Raw genomic sequence first — 15,808 nt, forward strand, 5'->3', positions numbered from 1 at the left:
GGAGTGGCGCGGAACTGCGCACTCTGGCGGATTAAAGCAAGTTCGTTATAACATGGTAAGATTTTTTTTTTTTTTGGCTCCCAAGGACTGCTTTATATCGGGGTAGAGGTGTACCCATACTTCTGCCACTTAGTATGAGGGGAAGCAGAGGCAAATGGCTAGCATAATATGCTTTCTCTGGCTTGTCCAGTTCAGAGGTAACTCTGAGAAGGGTCAAGCAGCAAACCTTTGAAACAATGACTCTTAAGGATCTGAGTAAGCTTCAGAAGAAACTTATGGTCACCATCTGTAGACGAACATCTCCTCGTTGCCGGGGCTTTGCTCAGCATGCTTTCTGGAATTCTTGAACACTCAACAGCTCAATTAATGTGTAGGGCCGTCAAGTAGGGAAGAGTTGAGATTTTTCTTCCTGAAAAGTGGGCAGCATTGGTTCAGATCTACTTGAAGAAAGAAGGTATTATCTCAAACTATAGGGACTAGTTTGTTTGGTTGCAGAGCACAAGAAGGTTTTGTGGCATTATCATTGGCTAGCAAAGTTTACTTTAGTATGGACAAACCCCAGAAAAGATGCTATTCTCATAGGAAAGGTGTTTCAAAGTAGTTTTCTTTAGTTAAAGAACTAAGGATAAACTAAAACTTGAAGGAAACCTTTATCATGTTTTTTCCCCCTCTCATTTTAGGGTGCGGTCAATGGTGTGCTGCTAGTGACGCCAAATAATATAATGTTTGATCCACATAAATCTGATCCTATGGTCCAAGAGAACGGCTGCGAAGAGTATGGCATCATGTGTCCAATGGAAGAAGTGATGTCAGCTGCTCTGTATAAAGAAATTGTGGACAGCAAAATAAAGGATTCATTACCCATGTAAGATAGACTAGTATTTGTAAAACCTGGCAAAAAGTTGTATAGCCTCTGCATTAGTAACTATATAGTAAAACGGAGTAAACTTTTTTTTGAGAATATCCAAGTTTAACTTGGAGAGACCTGGAAAACTGCTTTATTATTTTCATTTTCTTGGTTTATTATATGTTCTACGAACATCAAATTAATTTTATCTTCATCTCCTGGGCATCATCAACTATTTAGAAAGCATTTGGCAATAGTTACTATATTTTTGCCCCATACTTATAATTGCTTTCCTATTCTAACTGTTAACAAACTAACTGTTTGATGGTGACCACTGCAAAACACAATAGTTTTGTAATAGCCCCAAATCCTTGAGAAATTTTAGATAGAAATCTTAGTTATATGCTTCATGCTTGACTTCCAAATAAGACAATGTGCTTTTTTTTGTATAAAGTATAAACAGGCCTGAGTGTGGTGGGGTTTTTTTGGTTTTTTTTTTTTTAATAGTAACAGGAATACAGTGAACAGCAAAATAAAGGATTCATTATCCATATAAGTGCTGGAGCACTGGAAAAATGGAGCAGGATCTTTCTTATCCTAATGTCAGTTGATGTATAAAAGGAGTCTGAAGCTTAAGCAAAGAGCCTTTTTCCCATATGTTCATTATGTAATAAGTGTGGGGCTTTTTAGTTTTTGTTTATAAAGCTTTAAATAGTCTGTCTCGAAATTCCTTCCTCTCAATTTCTTGGGGTTTATTTTAGTCACTTGGTGTTATCCTGCTAGTTCTCCACTTGTCCATATTTTGATCAAAAACAGAATAAATGAGACCTGATTATCTTACCATTAAAACAAGGAGAACTTTTTAAAGAATCAGGCTACTCTTAGAAATCATAAAACAAAAGGGCACAAACACTTTACAGGATATCTTTTTGGGCTGTTTACTTCCTATGTGTAACTCTTTCAAAAGTGTCTTAGTAAAAAAATTAACATAAATTCTTGTGTGGTAAGTCAAAGGTAAAGCAATACCGTGTCTTTGATAAATGCCAGAGGAAGATAACCAGATGATGTGGATCAAAATGCCATCTGTAACATCTGTTCAAATATATTTTTTTCAAACAACATAGATTTTTCAGAGAGAAAAATGAAGTTAGACTTTGGCTATGACTACACTACGGAGCTTACAGCTGCGCCGCTGTAGCAGTGCTAGTGCAGATGCTCTAAGCTGGCGGGAGAGCTCTCCTATTGACTTAATTACTCCAGCCCCTGCAACTGGCTGTAGCTGTTTTGTGGGGAAGAAGCTCTCCTGCCGACATAGCGCTGTCCATACAGGCACCTAGGTCAGTGTAACTTATGTGTGTGCGGGTGTGTGTTCCAAGGCATATTAACTTTGAAATCCACGTCTTTAAAAATCTGCTGCAAAACAACATGGCAAAGATCTTGAGAAATCTGAGCTGTAGACTTTGGTTTCTCTGTCACAAGTTCTGTAAACCAAAGGAATGAAAATAGGGGTTTAGAATTTGTGGCTCACTCTGTTAGAGTAAATCAGGGTTTGTGCAGGAAGTCTGCAACTTAGCTGTCAAAAATGTAAGACAAAAATTTCAAAACTGGATATTGTAAAACTAGGCAACTTGCTTTCATCTTTATGGTGTCAAAATAAGTACCTACTAAAAATCAGGTGTGTACATACAGATATGGAGGCCTAACTTTAGGCACTTGAGTTTGAATGTTTCAGTCTTTGAGTGCTAACATACTCAAAATTCATTAATGTTTGTGAGTAGAGCTGGGCAGGAAATGGTTTTCCTGTCCTGGAAAAATATTTGGGATTTTAAAAAAAATTACTGCCCCTTTATTGGGGTGAAAAGTTGAAATCTTGAAAATTTTCACAAATTGAACAAGTCAGAAAATTCAGTTTGGGTCACTTAAAACATACTATATTTCAATTTTGACCGATTTAATTTAATTTTTTCCCCCTCTAATAGTTTTAAATTTAGAAACAAAGTAGCTTCATACCAAGAAACTAGAATTATGGGCCTCTTCAATTTCAGGTGGTGTGTTTTTTTTTTTGTTTTGTTTTTTTAAATGTTTCAAGTGAAGAAATTCATGGAAGTCATGCCATACCAGTGAACAGTCTTGGTTTCAACGAATCAGTGTTTTTTGACTGGAAAATAATTTGCCAAAACATTCCCAACCAGCTCTACTTGGATGTTGGGCAGAAGGGGAGCGGTATAAGTACTGACAATGAAATTTGCAGTTCAGTTTCCTTTATTCTCCACCTGCACCACCAGATGCTCCCTCTTTGCTCTGCAAGTTCGGTAATGGGTTTCCAGAACCCAGGAAATACCCTTAGAATTTTGCCCAAGTAGACGTTCTGCAGCATGCTAAAATAGGGACACTCAGGCTACACTGTTGCTGGTATGTTGAGATGGACTTGTCTAGCTCTACTGCATTCTCTGTGGCTCTAAAAGACTTTGGAAGCCATCCAGAAACAGTGTCCTCTGGACAAACTGAATTATAGGGCTTGTAATGACATAGAGGTGGTATAAAGAAGCTGTAAAAATGACCCAAAATATCTCATGAAAATTATCAGTCTCTATATAGTAAATTTAACTTTGCTCCGTAATGGGGCGGAGGAAGGGAGAGTTGTGAAATCTCCCAGTAGATCTTTGTTGAGAAGTCCTGCCTGATATTTAGGAAAGTCTGGCTTCAGTTTCATCCTATTACTCCTAGTTCAGAGCCCCTTATATCATTAAATTTTCTTTCCCTTCTTAGTGTTTATTTGTACTACTGTTTCCATATCCCACCCCTAGTTAGAGAAAGCTATATGTATTTAACTCTTATTTTTTCCTAGTGAGTTAATATTTCTAGCCCCTCAATCATTTTTTTTCTTTGATAAATAGGTGAGAGGTTCAGTGCCTAGTAATAAATTGCTGAGAACTGAATGCTGTATTTCAGTCTGGTCTCTTCAGAGCCGAGTTAGATGGGGACTATCATCTCAATGGTGCTTTGTTTGCTGCCCAAAATCATTTCTGACTACATGTGAATCTTTGTACTTTGCTGAGTTTTCCAAAGCATTGCCATCTTCCAGGTTTCTCTGAAATGACTTTTATTTCATATTATTCAGAGTTGCACTTCATTTTTCTTCCTGGGCTTGACACCTAAGTCATAATAGTGTTTCTTCAGCCTCATGTTTTTACAACATTTCAAAATTTAAACTTGTTTGTTTATAGCATATGTGGTACTATGGGTGTGCCCGGTGTTTTAGATGTACACAGCTACCTCGATATAACGCCACCCAATATAACACGGGTTTGGATATAATGCGGTAAAGCAGTACTCCAGGGGGGCAGGGCTGCGCACTCCAGTGGGTCAAAGCAAGTTCAATCTAACACAGTTTCACCTATAATGCGGTAAGATTTTTTGGCTGCCAAGGACAGCTTTGTAGCGGGGCAGAGGTGTATTTACAACTGGAGGCAGTCCCTGAATCAGACAGCTGAAGCTCAGAAAGGCATAAAGAACTGAGGGATGATCCAGTCATTTTAAGAAATTGGAGGAATCCTATTAAGTTTACTAGCCATTTAACCTGAATGCAGTGTCATTGAATAGCACTGTGGGCTAACAGAACTCCCACTAAGACTAATAGGACATATTCCCAGTATGTTCATTAGGCCAGTATAATAATGATGTACATATTTACACGTAGCACAAGTACCTTAAAAGAAATGTCTATGTAGGCTTGAGAAGATTTATCAGATATTGGCTGTGGAATCTCAATTCTTTTGTTACTGGTTCCCAAATGTAAATACTGCAGCTGGAAAGCTGATTTTTTTTTCTTTGACTATTACATTAGTTTTTCCTAATGACTGAGCTCAGAATTTACACATTTACAAAATAAGATGACTTCAGAGGCATTTACATTCAGATCCACAACTGCTGGAGAGAGAACACTTTTCATGTTCTATAGTGTATATTCTTTGTCACCTTGCAAATTGTGGAATTAAAAAAGAATATGTAAAAATTCACACCTGCCTTCTGTAAATCCCTTATGTGTCAGGTTGCTGTCTTAGTTGTAAACATCTAAATAGAACCCAAACCTCTGGCAGTTCCATTACTGTAATGGCAATCCAAACGCTACTATGCTATAGCTCCTGAAAAAGTCATGTTTGTAAAGTTGCAGCAGCATGAGACTCAAATTTAAAAAATCTTAATCTGGAGCTGTGGTAGCAGTAGCTAAATTAGATTAGCAAACTTTAATTTGGTTAAATATAGCTTCTGATTGGCTTTTCCATTTCTAATTATTTCTGCTTCTGCAGATTCTTTCCTGATTATCTATTTGAAGAATTGCTTTCCCTCTCCTCATTTCAAAAACTCATTCAATTTTGTAAGCTTCAACAATAAAAATCTGAGACCTTACACTAACTTTCTTTTTTGTAAGGAGATTAAAATTCACAAAAGCTAAAGAGCGCTTGTCAGTGTGTTTAGGCTTGTGGTATCTTTTGATTTAGTTAAGATCAGATATATGCTGACAGTTGCAAGGAATATATTTAGCAATATTTGTATTCCATACACATTTTGGTGACTGAGCATTAAGATTGCTCAAATGCATTTCCTAACAGTGCAGTCACTAAAAAATTGAGGAAATTGTCAGTTTCGGACATTACCATCCAAACACACTTTAATTCATAGCTTACTACCTAAGCATTCTAAGGCCGTATCTACACTTACCAGGGATTGATGCTGCTGCGATTGATGCAGTGGGGGTTGATTTAGCACAGGGGTCTCAAACTCAAATGACCACGAGGGCCACATGAGGGCTAGTTCATTGGCCCGAGGGCTGCATCACTGACACCCTCCCACTCACTGCCCCCGGCCCTGCCCCCAGTCCACCCCTTCCATGGGGCCCTGCGTCTTCCCACCCCTTCCCTGCCCCCATTCCAACCCCTTCCCTGAAGTCCTCATCCCAACTCTGCCCCCTCCCTGCCCCCAGAGGGCACATGAGGGGTGTGGCAGGGGCTCAGGGCAGGGAGTTGAGGTGCAGCAGGGGTTGGGGTGCAGGCAGGGGGCTCAGGGAAGGGAGTTGGGGTGTGGGGTGCAGCAGAGGGCTCAGGGCAGGGAGTTGGGGTGCAGGAGGGATGTGGGGTGCAGCAGGGGGCTCAGGGCAGGGGTTGAGGTGCAGGCAGGGGCTCAGGGCAGGGAGTTGGGGGATGGGGTGCAGGAGGGCTCCTGGGTGGCAGCGGCGCACACCGAGGCCAGGGCAGGCTGCTGTCCCTGGCCCTGCTCTGCTCTGCTCCACTCCAGGAAGTATCTGGAACCATGTCCTTGCAGCCCCAGCACGCTGCTTGCTGCGCCTCCAGGTACCTCCCCTGAAACTCCCATTGGCTGCGATTCCCTGTTCCCAGCCAATGGGAGCTGCGGTGGGGCGGTGCCTGGAAGCCAGGGCAACACATGGACGGAGCCCTCTGCTTCTTCTCCCCTGCCCTCCCTCAGGGACATGATGCCATTATTCACGTAGCTGGAATAGCGTGACTTCGGTCGACTTACCCTGGTAGAATAGACGAGGCCTTAGTCTGAAATGCAGGCTGAAACTTAATTTCAACCTACTATCTTAGCAATTACACAATATATACTTAAAGAGGAGGTTACATGCACTGGTAATGAAATCTTAATTTTACTGGGAATTTAATTCATTAGATATATGTATTGTGGGATAAAATGTACTGAAGATGTCTTTCAAATGGAAGGTGGGTTTTTTGCTTCTTTCCCCAGAGGATGGGAACTTAAAGCACAGACTTCCTAGAAGGCACTTTGTAGAACTTTGTTTTGTTTACTTCTGACTGAAAAAAATACAAGTAAATACAATATATACTTATTGTCCCTATCTTCTCCCAGTACTCCATATCCTAGCATCACTTGTGCTAGTTTATTCTGAAACCTCTACCTTCAGGTTGGTAATACATAGTGTTGGTGTCTTATCCAGTGAATAAGAGGTCAGCTTTATACTTACTGAAAGAACTCGGCTTGTTTAGCCTAACCAAAGAAGGCTGAGGGGAGGTATGATTGCTCTTTATAAATATATCAGAGGGATTAATATTAGGGAGGGAGAGGAATTATTTAAGATTAGTAACAATGTGGACACAAGAACAAATGGATGTAAACTGGACACTAGGATGTTTAGACTTGAAATTAGACGAAGGTTTCTAACCATTAAAAGAGTGAAGTTCTGGAACAGCCTTCCAAGGGGAGTGGTGGGGGCAAAAGACGTATCTGGCTTCAAGACTAAGCTTGATAAGTTTATAAAGGGGATGGTATGATAGGATAGCCTAATTTTGGCAATTAATTGATCTTTGATTATTAGCAGGTAAATATGTCCAATGGCCTGTGATGGGATGTTAGAAGGGGTGGGGATCTGAGTTACTACAGAGAATTCTTTCCTGGGTGTCTGGCTGGTGAGTCTTGCCCACATGCTCAGGGTTTAACTGATCGCCATATTTGGGGTCAGGAAGGAATTTTCCTCCAGGGCAGATTGGCAGAGGCCCTGGAGGTTTTTCGCTTTCCTCTGCAGCATGGGGCACAGGTCACTTGCTAGAAGATTCTCTGCACCTTGAGGTCTTTAAACCACGAATTGAGGACTTCAGTAATTCAGACATAGGTTAGGGGTTTGTTACAGGAGTGGGTGGGTGAGATTCTGTGGCCTACATTGTGCAGGAGGTCAAACTAGATGATCATAATGGTCCCTTCTGACCTTAAGTCTATGAATCTGTGGGCCAGATCTAAATCGGCTATACTAGCAAATCCTACTAGTGTACTATTCCTTGAGTGACAAAAGTACATTATGTCAGTATAACTGTCTATACTAGAGCCTTTGCTGGTATATGTGTTCCCCCTCCCCCACCCCACCCCCCCGCACCTCTTCCTCCCCAAGATTCTGTTGTAGACCTGGCATTACAAAATATTCAAATACAATTTATTTTAAGTGACCTTTACAATAATTGCAAACAGGCTTAGAATCTGTCAAAAAGACTGACTAAATGAGCTTCCAAAGATCCTTTTCAGCATTAATATCTCTAATTTCTTTTAGGGAAAAAAGTTCAATAAAAGGCACTTTGTGGTGATAACTTGGACTCTCCTTTGCTTAACAGAGATGTAGAACCATTATCTGTAAGAGACCTCTGCCATTTCAAGAAAATTACAAGAAGCAATACAGATGAAATGGATTCAAGGGTTCGGGATACAGGGAATGACAGTGCCAGCACTGCCCCTCGGAGCACAGAGGAGTCTCTTTCGGAGGATGTGTTCACAGAATCGGAACTCTCTCCAATATGTGAGGAACTTGTTTCTTCAGATGAGCTTCAACAAGACAAATCTTCTGGTGCCTCATCAGAATCTGTCCAAACGATAAATCAAACTAGCGCAGAATGTTTAACAATAATTTCAGACTCAACTGACGTTCCCAAGGACTTAAAATCCAGTGTTGACCTGCCTGTAAATGACAGTGGGTTTGTAACCCATATTATGGGTTCAGAAACTGTTGAAATGGCAGTACAGGAGGGAGAGGACACTGTGGGGGAAAAAGTTACAGATGCCCTTCAACAATCTTTGCAAGATATGCAACCCAGTAAAGAATGTGGCACAAATGTAGACATAGTCCCAGATCAGGATTCCACACTAGAGAAAACACACAAGAGCGGGTGTGATAAAGGAGGAATGTCTACTTTGTGAAGACATCAAAGACTCTCAAAAAAGAGAGACCGCAACCAAGGGAAAACTAGTGAAAGAATTAACTCGAGATTCAGACATAGACGTTGAAGAGCTTCGTGAACTCTGGAAGATTCACACTATGCAACAAACCAAGCAGCAAAGAGAAAACATGCAGCAAGATTCACAAAAAGAAATTAAGCAAAAAATGGAGATTGCAGCAGATGGACAAGTTGAAGGTAAGTGAGTCAAGGTCTAAGGTTACAGAATAAAATAAACATGCAGGTTTTTTTCAACCATCCTATCACCCCATCACCACAACAAAAAAGCTTCTTCTTTTAAAAGTACTAAACTTTCAATGCGTTTACTAACTATTGTAGATTATTCTTAGGAAAACTTCATCTGCCTGTATGTGCATACTGAAATTTCTCCCTGGCTTGATGACAGAATATAATTCATAGTACTTAGGAGCCAATTTTGTGGACCCTTTACCAAGGAGAAGGGTTACTATTGGAGGAATTGCATAGAGGGAATGGGAGACGGATTTGCATTCTTCCAGTCACTGTCTCAGAGCTTGACTTTACAGTTGTGTTTAAACTTGAGGAAGAATCAAATCAGCTGATATCATGAGGACTGTGGCTGATGGATCAATGTAGAACCCAAAACAAATTGTGATCCTTGGTATGTTGGTTAAGTGATTAAATTGTGGTCCCAGGAAGGCTCTTTATGGTTGGATGAATTTCACCGTTGGTACTGAACATATGCAATATGGCTGAGTTAAATGAGAACTCTACCTTTCTGAATTTCATAACCTTTTGGTGACTTGAATCTCTATCTTAACATTACATCAGCATATATTTTTCTGCATTTCACTTAGGCCATGTGTACACTGCCACTTATGCTGGCACAATGAATGTTGCTCGAGGTGTGAGAAAGCACATCCCTGAACAACATAAGTTTTGCCAGCATAAGTGGTAGTGTGCACAGCACTGTGTTGGCGGAAGAGCCTCTCCTGCCAAGATAGCTACTGCTGCTTGTTAGGGGTGTTTTAATATGTTGATGGGAGAGCTCTCTCGCGTCAGCATAGAGTGACTACACGAGAGATCTTACAGCGGTGCAGCTGCATTGGTACAGCTGTTGCCTCTGTAAGGTCTCTAATGTGGACATGGCCTTACTCATATTTTATCATTGCTTTATGCTTGATGCTGAAATAGAATAAGGTTAAACATACAAAAGCCTTTCCCAGCACAGGAGCCAAATAAAGAATTAATTCTCAAATGTGGAAAATGAATTTTTAGTTTTCTGCACATCTTCATTCCTGTAAAAGGTCAGTTCTTCTTCAAGTGCTTGCTCATGTTGATTCCATTCTAGGTGTCCATGTCCCCATGTGTGCAGTCGTTGGAGATTTTTGCCTTATCCATAGGGTCAGCTGTGGCGCCTCCTTGAGTGCCACACTCATGTGTTGGTATATCGGGTACCACCAACCCTATGCCTTCCGTTCCTTCTTACTGCCCATGGTAGTTAGTCAGAGCACCTTTCGTTGTATAGCGAGGGTTAGTGGTTTCATCTCTTCTGACTTCTAGCCTTAGGGTCTTGTAAATAGTTTGTTTATAGTAGTTAGTGTTAAATAGTTGTGAAGGGTAGTTAGAAGTTAGAGTCCCATTGGGAACTTCACCCTAGGTGGGGCATACCCCAGTCTCTGGGGTTTAAGCCCTGCTCGGATTACAAGAGGCCTATGCCTCTTAGTGACCCTCACAGCAGTTGTCTCAGGTGCTTGGAGGAATCACATGTGAAGGACAAGTGTCTTATCTGTAAAAACTTTCAACTCAGGACCCAGAAATAGCGTGATACTTGTTTGCGGGCTCTCCTCATGGAGCCTGCTCTCTGGCTTCTGAGCCATCCCAGCCAGACTCTACCCCTAGTAGACCAAGAAGCACAGCTCCCTGGCACCAGGCAAGTCAGGCCATGGGGTACCAGGCAAAGGACCCAGTTTGAGCTGCCCCGCCCACACTGGAGCCACATGGATGTGCCTCCCCAGTCGGGGCTCTTAGGCCCCCCCGCCCCTTCCCCAAAGGATCCACCGCTGACTCATGGGAGCGGTAGGGGCCCAGACTTGTGGTGGGATCGACGACTTCCTAGGCTCTCCCAGCGCCTAGAGAGCAGAGGCCTCTACTAGCACTGCCAGCACCGCGTGTGCCGCAGGAAGCAGCAAAGGCTTCCTACAAAGGCAAGCCAGCTGCCAAGACCCTCCACGGGCAGTTAAGCGCCGCTGAGCTCCTGAGCCGAGGCAGCACTCTCCAACTCGGTGCCACAGATCTCCAAAGGGTTCAAGTACCTACATTCCCACCCACCTCCAGACTCACTGGTCATCTCTGCGGCCAGTGAGAACGACAAGTAGGGGCACACTAGTTCAGTCCCCCAAAATGAAGAGGGCAGAAAACTGAACCTTTTCAGGAGGAAAATTTGACAGCCACCCTGCAATTCTGGGTGGTGAACCACCAGGCTCTCTTGGGCAGGTACAATTTTAACTTGTGGGACTCCCTCTGTACATTCAAGGAGTCCCTCCCCCAAGATTTGGCCCAGGAATTTGGCACCCTGGTGGAGGAGGGTACCGCAGCAGTGAGGTGCTCTCTTCAAATGGCGTAGGTTGGGGCTGACGTGGCGGCTAGGGTGGTCACATCGGTGGTGATCATGAGGCGCAGCTCCTGACTTCAGACTGCTGACCTGTCCCAAGAAATGCAGACGTCAATCCAGGACCTCCCATTTGAGGGGAATGGACTCTTTTTGCAGAGCAGACAAATGCGAGGCTGCATGGGTTGAAGAATACTTGTCACTCTTTGCTCGCTCGGTCTGCATATGCCGCAGTCTGCGAGGAAGCAGTTCCAGCCGCCCTCGCCACCAAGGTCTTGGCTACCTAGACAGGAGTCAGCAAGGAGAAAGGATAGAGAGACAAGCTTTAGTCGTTGCTGCCCCTTCTCCTCCTGATCACCTGCGCAGCCTGGCTCGGCAAAGCATCCTGGGGGCCAGAAGCACTCATTTTGATGGCACTCTCCAGAGCGATGACGCAGTCAACTCCCTGGATCCACCTTGTTCTTTCCTTGACCGTCTTCGTCCCTACCGTTCGGCCTGGTCGCGGGTCACCTTGGGCCACTGGGTGTTGGAGATAGTATCTCGAGGCTATTCCTTGCAATTCTCTGCCGTGTCTGACCTGATCTCCTATGTGAAAAACCACCCGCTCATCACGGCTCACATCTGCCTGCAGTTGTTGGGCCACATGGCTGCATGTACATACGTGGTCAGTCATGCCTGGCTCCATCTCCAGTCTCTGCGAGCATGGCTGGCGTCAGTCTACATCCCCAACAGGCACGACCTAGACCAGGTAGTCAGGGTGCCAGATCACATCCGGTTGTACCTGGATTGGTGATTGGACCCCGGGTCGGTGCTGGCGGAAGTTCCTTTTGCAGCTCCTTCCTTGTTGCTGACCCTGGTCTCTTATGCTTTGGACGTGAGCTGGAGAGCCCACCTGGGCAAGCTCTGCACGCAGGGCCGCTGGTTTCGGGACGATCCTAGCCCTCCATATCAACATCAGGGAGCCCAGAAGTGCAAGGTGGTGCAGGTCCTGATGGACAATACCGCTGCAATTTATTACATTAACAGGCAGGGCGGAGCCAGGTTGTCAGTCCTTTGCCCAGAAGTTCTCCGCCTTTAGGACTTTTGTGTGTGGCATGTTGTTCATCTGGTAGCTACGCACTTGCCCAGGACCAAGAGTGTATTAGCAGATCACTTCAGCAGGACCTTCTCGTCTCGCCACGAGGAGGTGGTCAGTATAATCTTCCAGAAGGAGGGGATTCCCCAGGTCGACCTTTTTGTGTCCGGGCAGAACAGGAAGTGCCACATGTTCTGTTCAATCCTGGGGATGGACTTGGCCTCCCTGTTGGACACATTTCTCATCCCAGGGACTCTGATATATGCCTTCCTGCCAGTGCCGTTGATTCACAGGGGCCTCATGAAGATAAAACAGGACAGGGAACAGGAGTTCTCACAACAAATTTTTTGGTGCCCTCAGAGTGTGGCCACTAACTCTGGCTGGTGGCCATGCTGACAATTTTACCTAAAATATTTAACTTTAGGAAAAACAAACAAATATGCACATATACATGTCCAAATCATTGTAATTTATTTATGTAGGGTTTTTTCAGACTCAGTAATAAAAATTGGTGTCTCTATTTACTGGACATGAATAGAATAGAAACACAAATAAGGTGCTTTGCATGTTCTTGCTCTTTTGTTTTTCTTTTTAGGTTGTGCTTTTTTTCCCCCTAAGACTTGCTAGCTGGTAAGTCTTCTGCTGGGAAGTGATATTTGTATCTTTAATATCACTTTTCACAGCAGACTTACTCAGTTCTGGAACGCCCTGGGACAAATTAAGCCCTGGATGAGGAGGTGGGCAGGGAAGCAGTGGGGCCCAGGGACAATGCGGGGCGTGGTGAGCCTGGAGCCAGAGCCTGCCACAGCGTGGCCAGAGCCAGAAGCCCCATGGCTAAAGCCTGCCTCCCCTACCCCCGGGGAAAGTGGAGAATTCACCAGCTGCCTGCTCCTCCTGCGTTTGTGTTTCCGGAGGGGGGCAGGGCCCAACCACTGCTGACAGCTGTTTGAGAGGGGCCAGTTCTTTGCGCCCTCCCACCCCCATCACAGCCCAGGAGGCTGTGGCCACAGAAAAAGGCCCTGATGGCCACATTTGAGAAACACTGTACCTAATAACCCTCATGTGGCCTCACCAGCACTGGTTCGGCACGCTGCTGGACCTTTCGGTAGCCACCTTGCTGCAGCCACCCTTTGGTCAGATCTGCTGTCCCAGAACCACGGCAGCCTTCTACTCCCGAGCCTGGTGGCATTGCACTTGACAGCATGGCTAAATACGGACAAATGGGAATGCTTGGCCTGGGTTCAGGTCTTGTTGGGTAGCAGGAAACCCTCCATCAGAGCAGCTTATCTGGCCAAATGGGAAAGGTTCTCGTACTGGGGCTCGGAATGGTGTATCCGGGCTGAGCAGGCCTCTGCAGGAGATCTTGGATTATCATCTGCACCTCAAACTCCAGGGTTTGTCCCTGTCATCAATCAGGGTCCACCTGGCCACTATTTCGGCTTTCCTCCCTCCATTCCATGGCAATTCAGTCTTCATTCCCTGCAGCGGTAGCCCTGGGCTCTTTAAATCACCACTGTAGCCCTGCCACCACTACCCCGATTTAACAGCGTTTCACTTATAACGCGGTAGGGCTTTTTGGCTCCCCACAACCGCGTTATATTGTGGTAGTGGTGTACTTTGCGTTTATCATCATTAAATTTCATCTGCTATTTTGTTGCCCAGTCACCCAGTTTTGAGAGATACAGGTTAGAGCTGGAATGGCTTGCCACCCTCTGCACACACCTGCACCTCCTGAGTTATTGTCCACAGCTTAGGATCAGGACCCTAGCGTTTTTCATTCTTGTTTTTTTTGTTTTGTTTTCCTAACTTGACTGTTCTTTTTGCTTTTTAAAAGCTTCCTTCTGAATCAACTTTAAGTGTTGTGGGATTTGGTCTGTCTCAGAGGCTGTTTATTTTGGTTTGTTCACTGTCCCTTTAGCTAAACTTGGCAATTTATACCTAATCACTTATCCAGTGTTTAGGAACCTAACAGTTCCATTAGTTCATTAGAAATACTACAGCAAAATATAGAGCTACTTCATCCTGTATGTTTTATAACTCTAAAATAGTTGATAAACACAAAGCTAATTTTAGAAATGTAAATAAGTCTTAATTCTGCATTGATGAATGCAAAAATTGGTTTCTTGAAACGAAAAGTAACTAATACACTTACATTCAGTACATAAGTCTGACATAGGTCTAAATATATACATTAATCTTTTCTCTTGTGAATATGTTTTTCCACTATATATTCTATGTCACTTTATTGCTATCTGGTCACATTTTGTAAATTGGGAAAATGGATTTTTTTTTAAAAAGGGAGTGAGGTGAAGGGGAGAGAATTCCAATCTCAGACTACAGGTAAAATGTCTCTTTGATGCATGACACGGGTGTACCTGGCCCTTCGTAACCCCCTTGATGGAGGCCACCCCCAGTCCTACTACACCCCACCCAGGAAGGAGCAGCAAAGGTTGGTCTTCCAGGCCTGCCTAGAGAGGTCTTGTGGAAATAGCCAATCAGAGCCCAGCAGGTGCCGATTAAAGATGCTGCAGGGGCTTCGTAGGGCAGTACCTGACTGGGACCAGAGGGGCGAGGAAGGGTGCTCCTCTCTGGTCAAAGGGGCTTGACTGGCTGCATTTACTGGCCCTGGGAGAGAGGACCTGATAACTTTAACCATAAGGTAATGGGTGAAGGGGCCAGGTGGGAGGAGGCCCAGGGAAACAGCAGTAACTAATTAAAGGAAGAAGTGCATGGCTGCTGTATATAAGGTCCTTGGGTTTGAACCCAGAGTGGTGAGCAGGCCCGGGTTCCCTCACCAGCCACTGGTGAAGGGGCTAAGGCTCCTTTAGAAGGCCAAGCAAAGGGCTGAACTTAAAAGGCCCAGAGACTAGGCTGAAGACCCTAGAGGGCATGTAGTGTGAACTCTTAACTACCCCAGAAGGGTTCGTTTTTGACCGTGACTTGGCTGGAGGGCCAAGCTACTGAAGACCTGTATAGTGAGGTTGGCAACCTACAGTGGGTGCCAGAGCAGGAAAAAGATTGCAGTATCGCACCCAGCTCCTAGGAAGCCCTCATGAGGTGAGTCATTCCCCGTGCCCCCCCTCCCCATTACAGTGCATTTTCAAACAACTGAAATTTCAGTATGTACTGTGGGATTGAGGTGGGGGGGGGGGAAGAAGTTAGAAGTAGTCAAATCTGTGTCTTATAGGTTTTATTGTTCCATGTGTATGTCAGCTTAAATATGCTGAATGGTAACAAATCTTTATAATGAAAGAAAAGTATTTGCAGCTAATATAGGCTGCATTGGATCAATCATCCTAATATGTAGTTGGTCAATTGTATGATTCAGCTTGTGGAGTAGAACTTGACAGAACTACCTGCTTTTTTTCCCCTTTATCAGTGATAGGTTCTGCTCCTATGAAGGAGAAGAGAAGACATCGATTTTACAAATTCTTGTGTCTCAGAGTTGGAAAACCTATGAGAAAAACATTTGTGTCTCAAGCAAGTGCATCAATGCAGCAGTATGCACAGAGAGATAAGAAACACGAGTACTGGTTTGCTGTTCCACATGAAAGGTAAAGAGG

The 15,808-nt window shown here is 44.1% G+C and overlaps 1 protein-coding gene across 1 annotated transcript in view; it reads left to right on the forward strand.

The window, feature by feature from the left end:
* Nucleotides 1–15,808, forward strand: part of OXR1 (oxidation resistance 1) — a 472,825-nt gene that overhangs the window by 389,844 nt on the left and 67,173 nt on the right. The window contains 4 exon segments of the mRNA XM_039522142.1: nt 681–865; nt 7,984–8,554; nt 8,556–8,778; nt 15,625–15,799. Coding sequence (XP_039378076.1) covers nt 681–865; nt 7,984–8,554; nt 8,556–8,778; nt 15,625–15,799 — 1,154 coding nt within the window.

Source organism: Mauremys reevesii, linkage group 2 (genome assembly GCF_016161935.1).
Source record: "Mauremys reevesii isolate NIE-2019 linkage group 2, ASM1616193v1, whole genome shotgun sequence".
NCBI classification, from domain to species: Eukaryota; Metazoa; Chordata; order Testudines; family Geoemydidae; genus Mauremys; species Mauremys reevesii.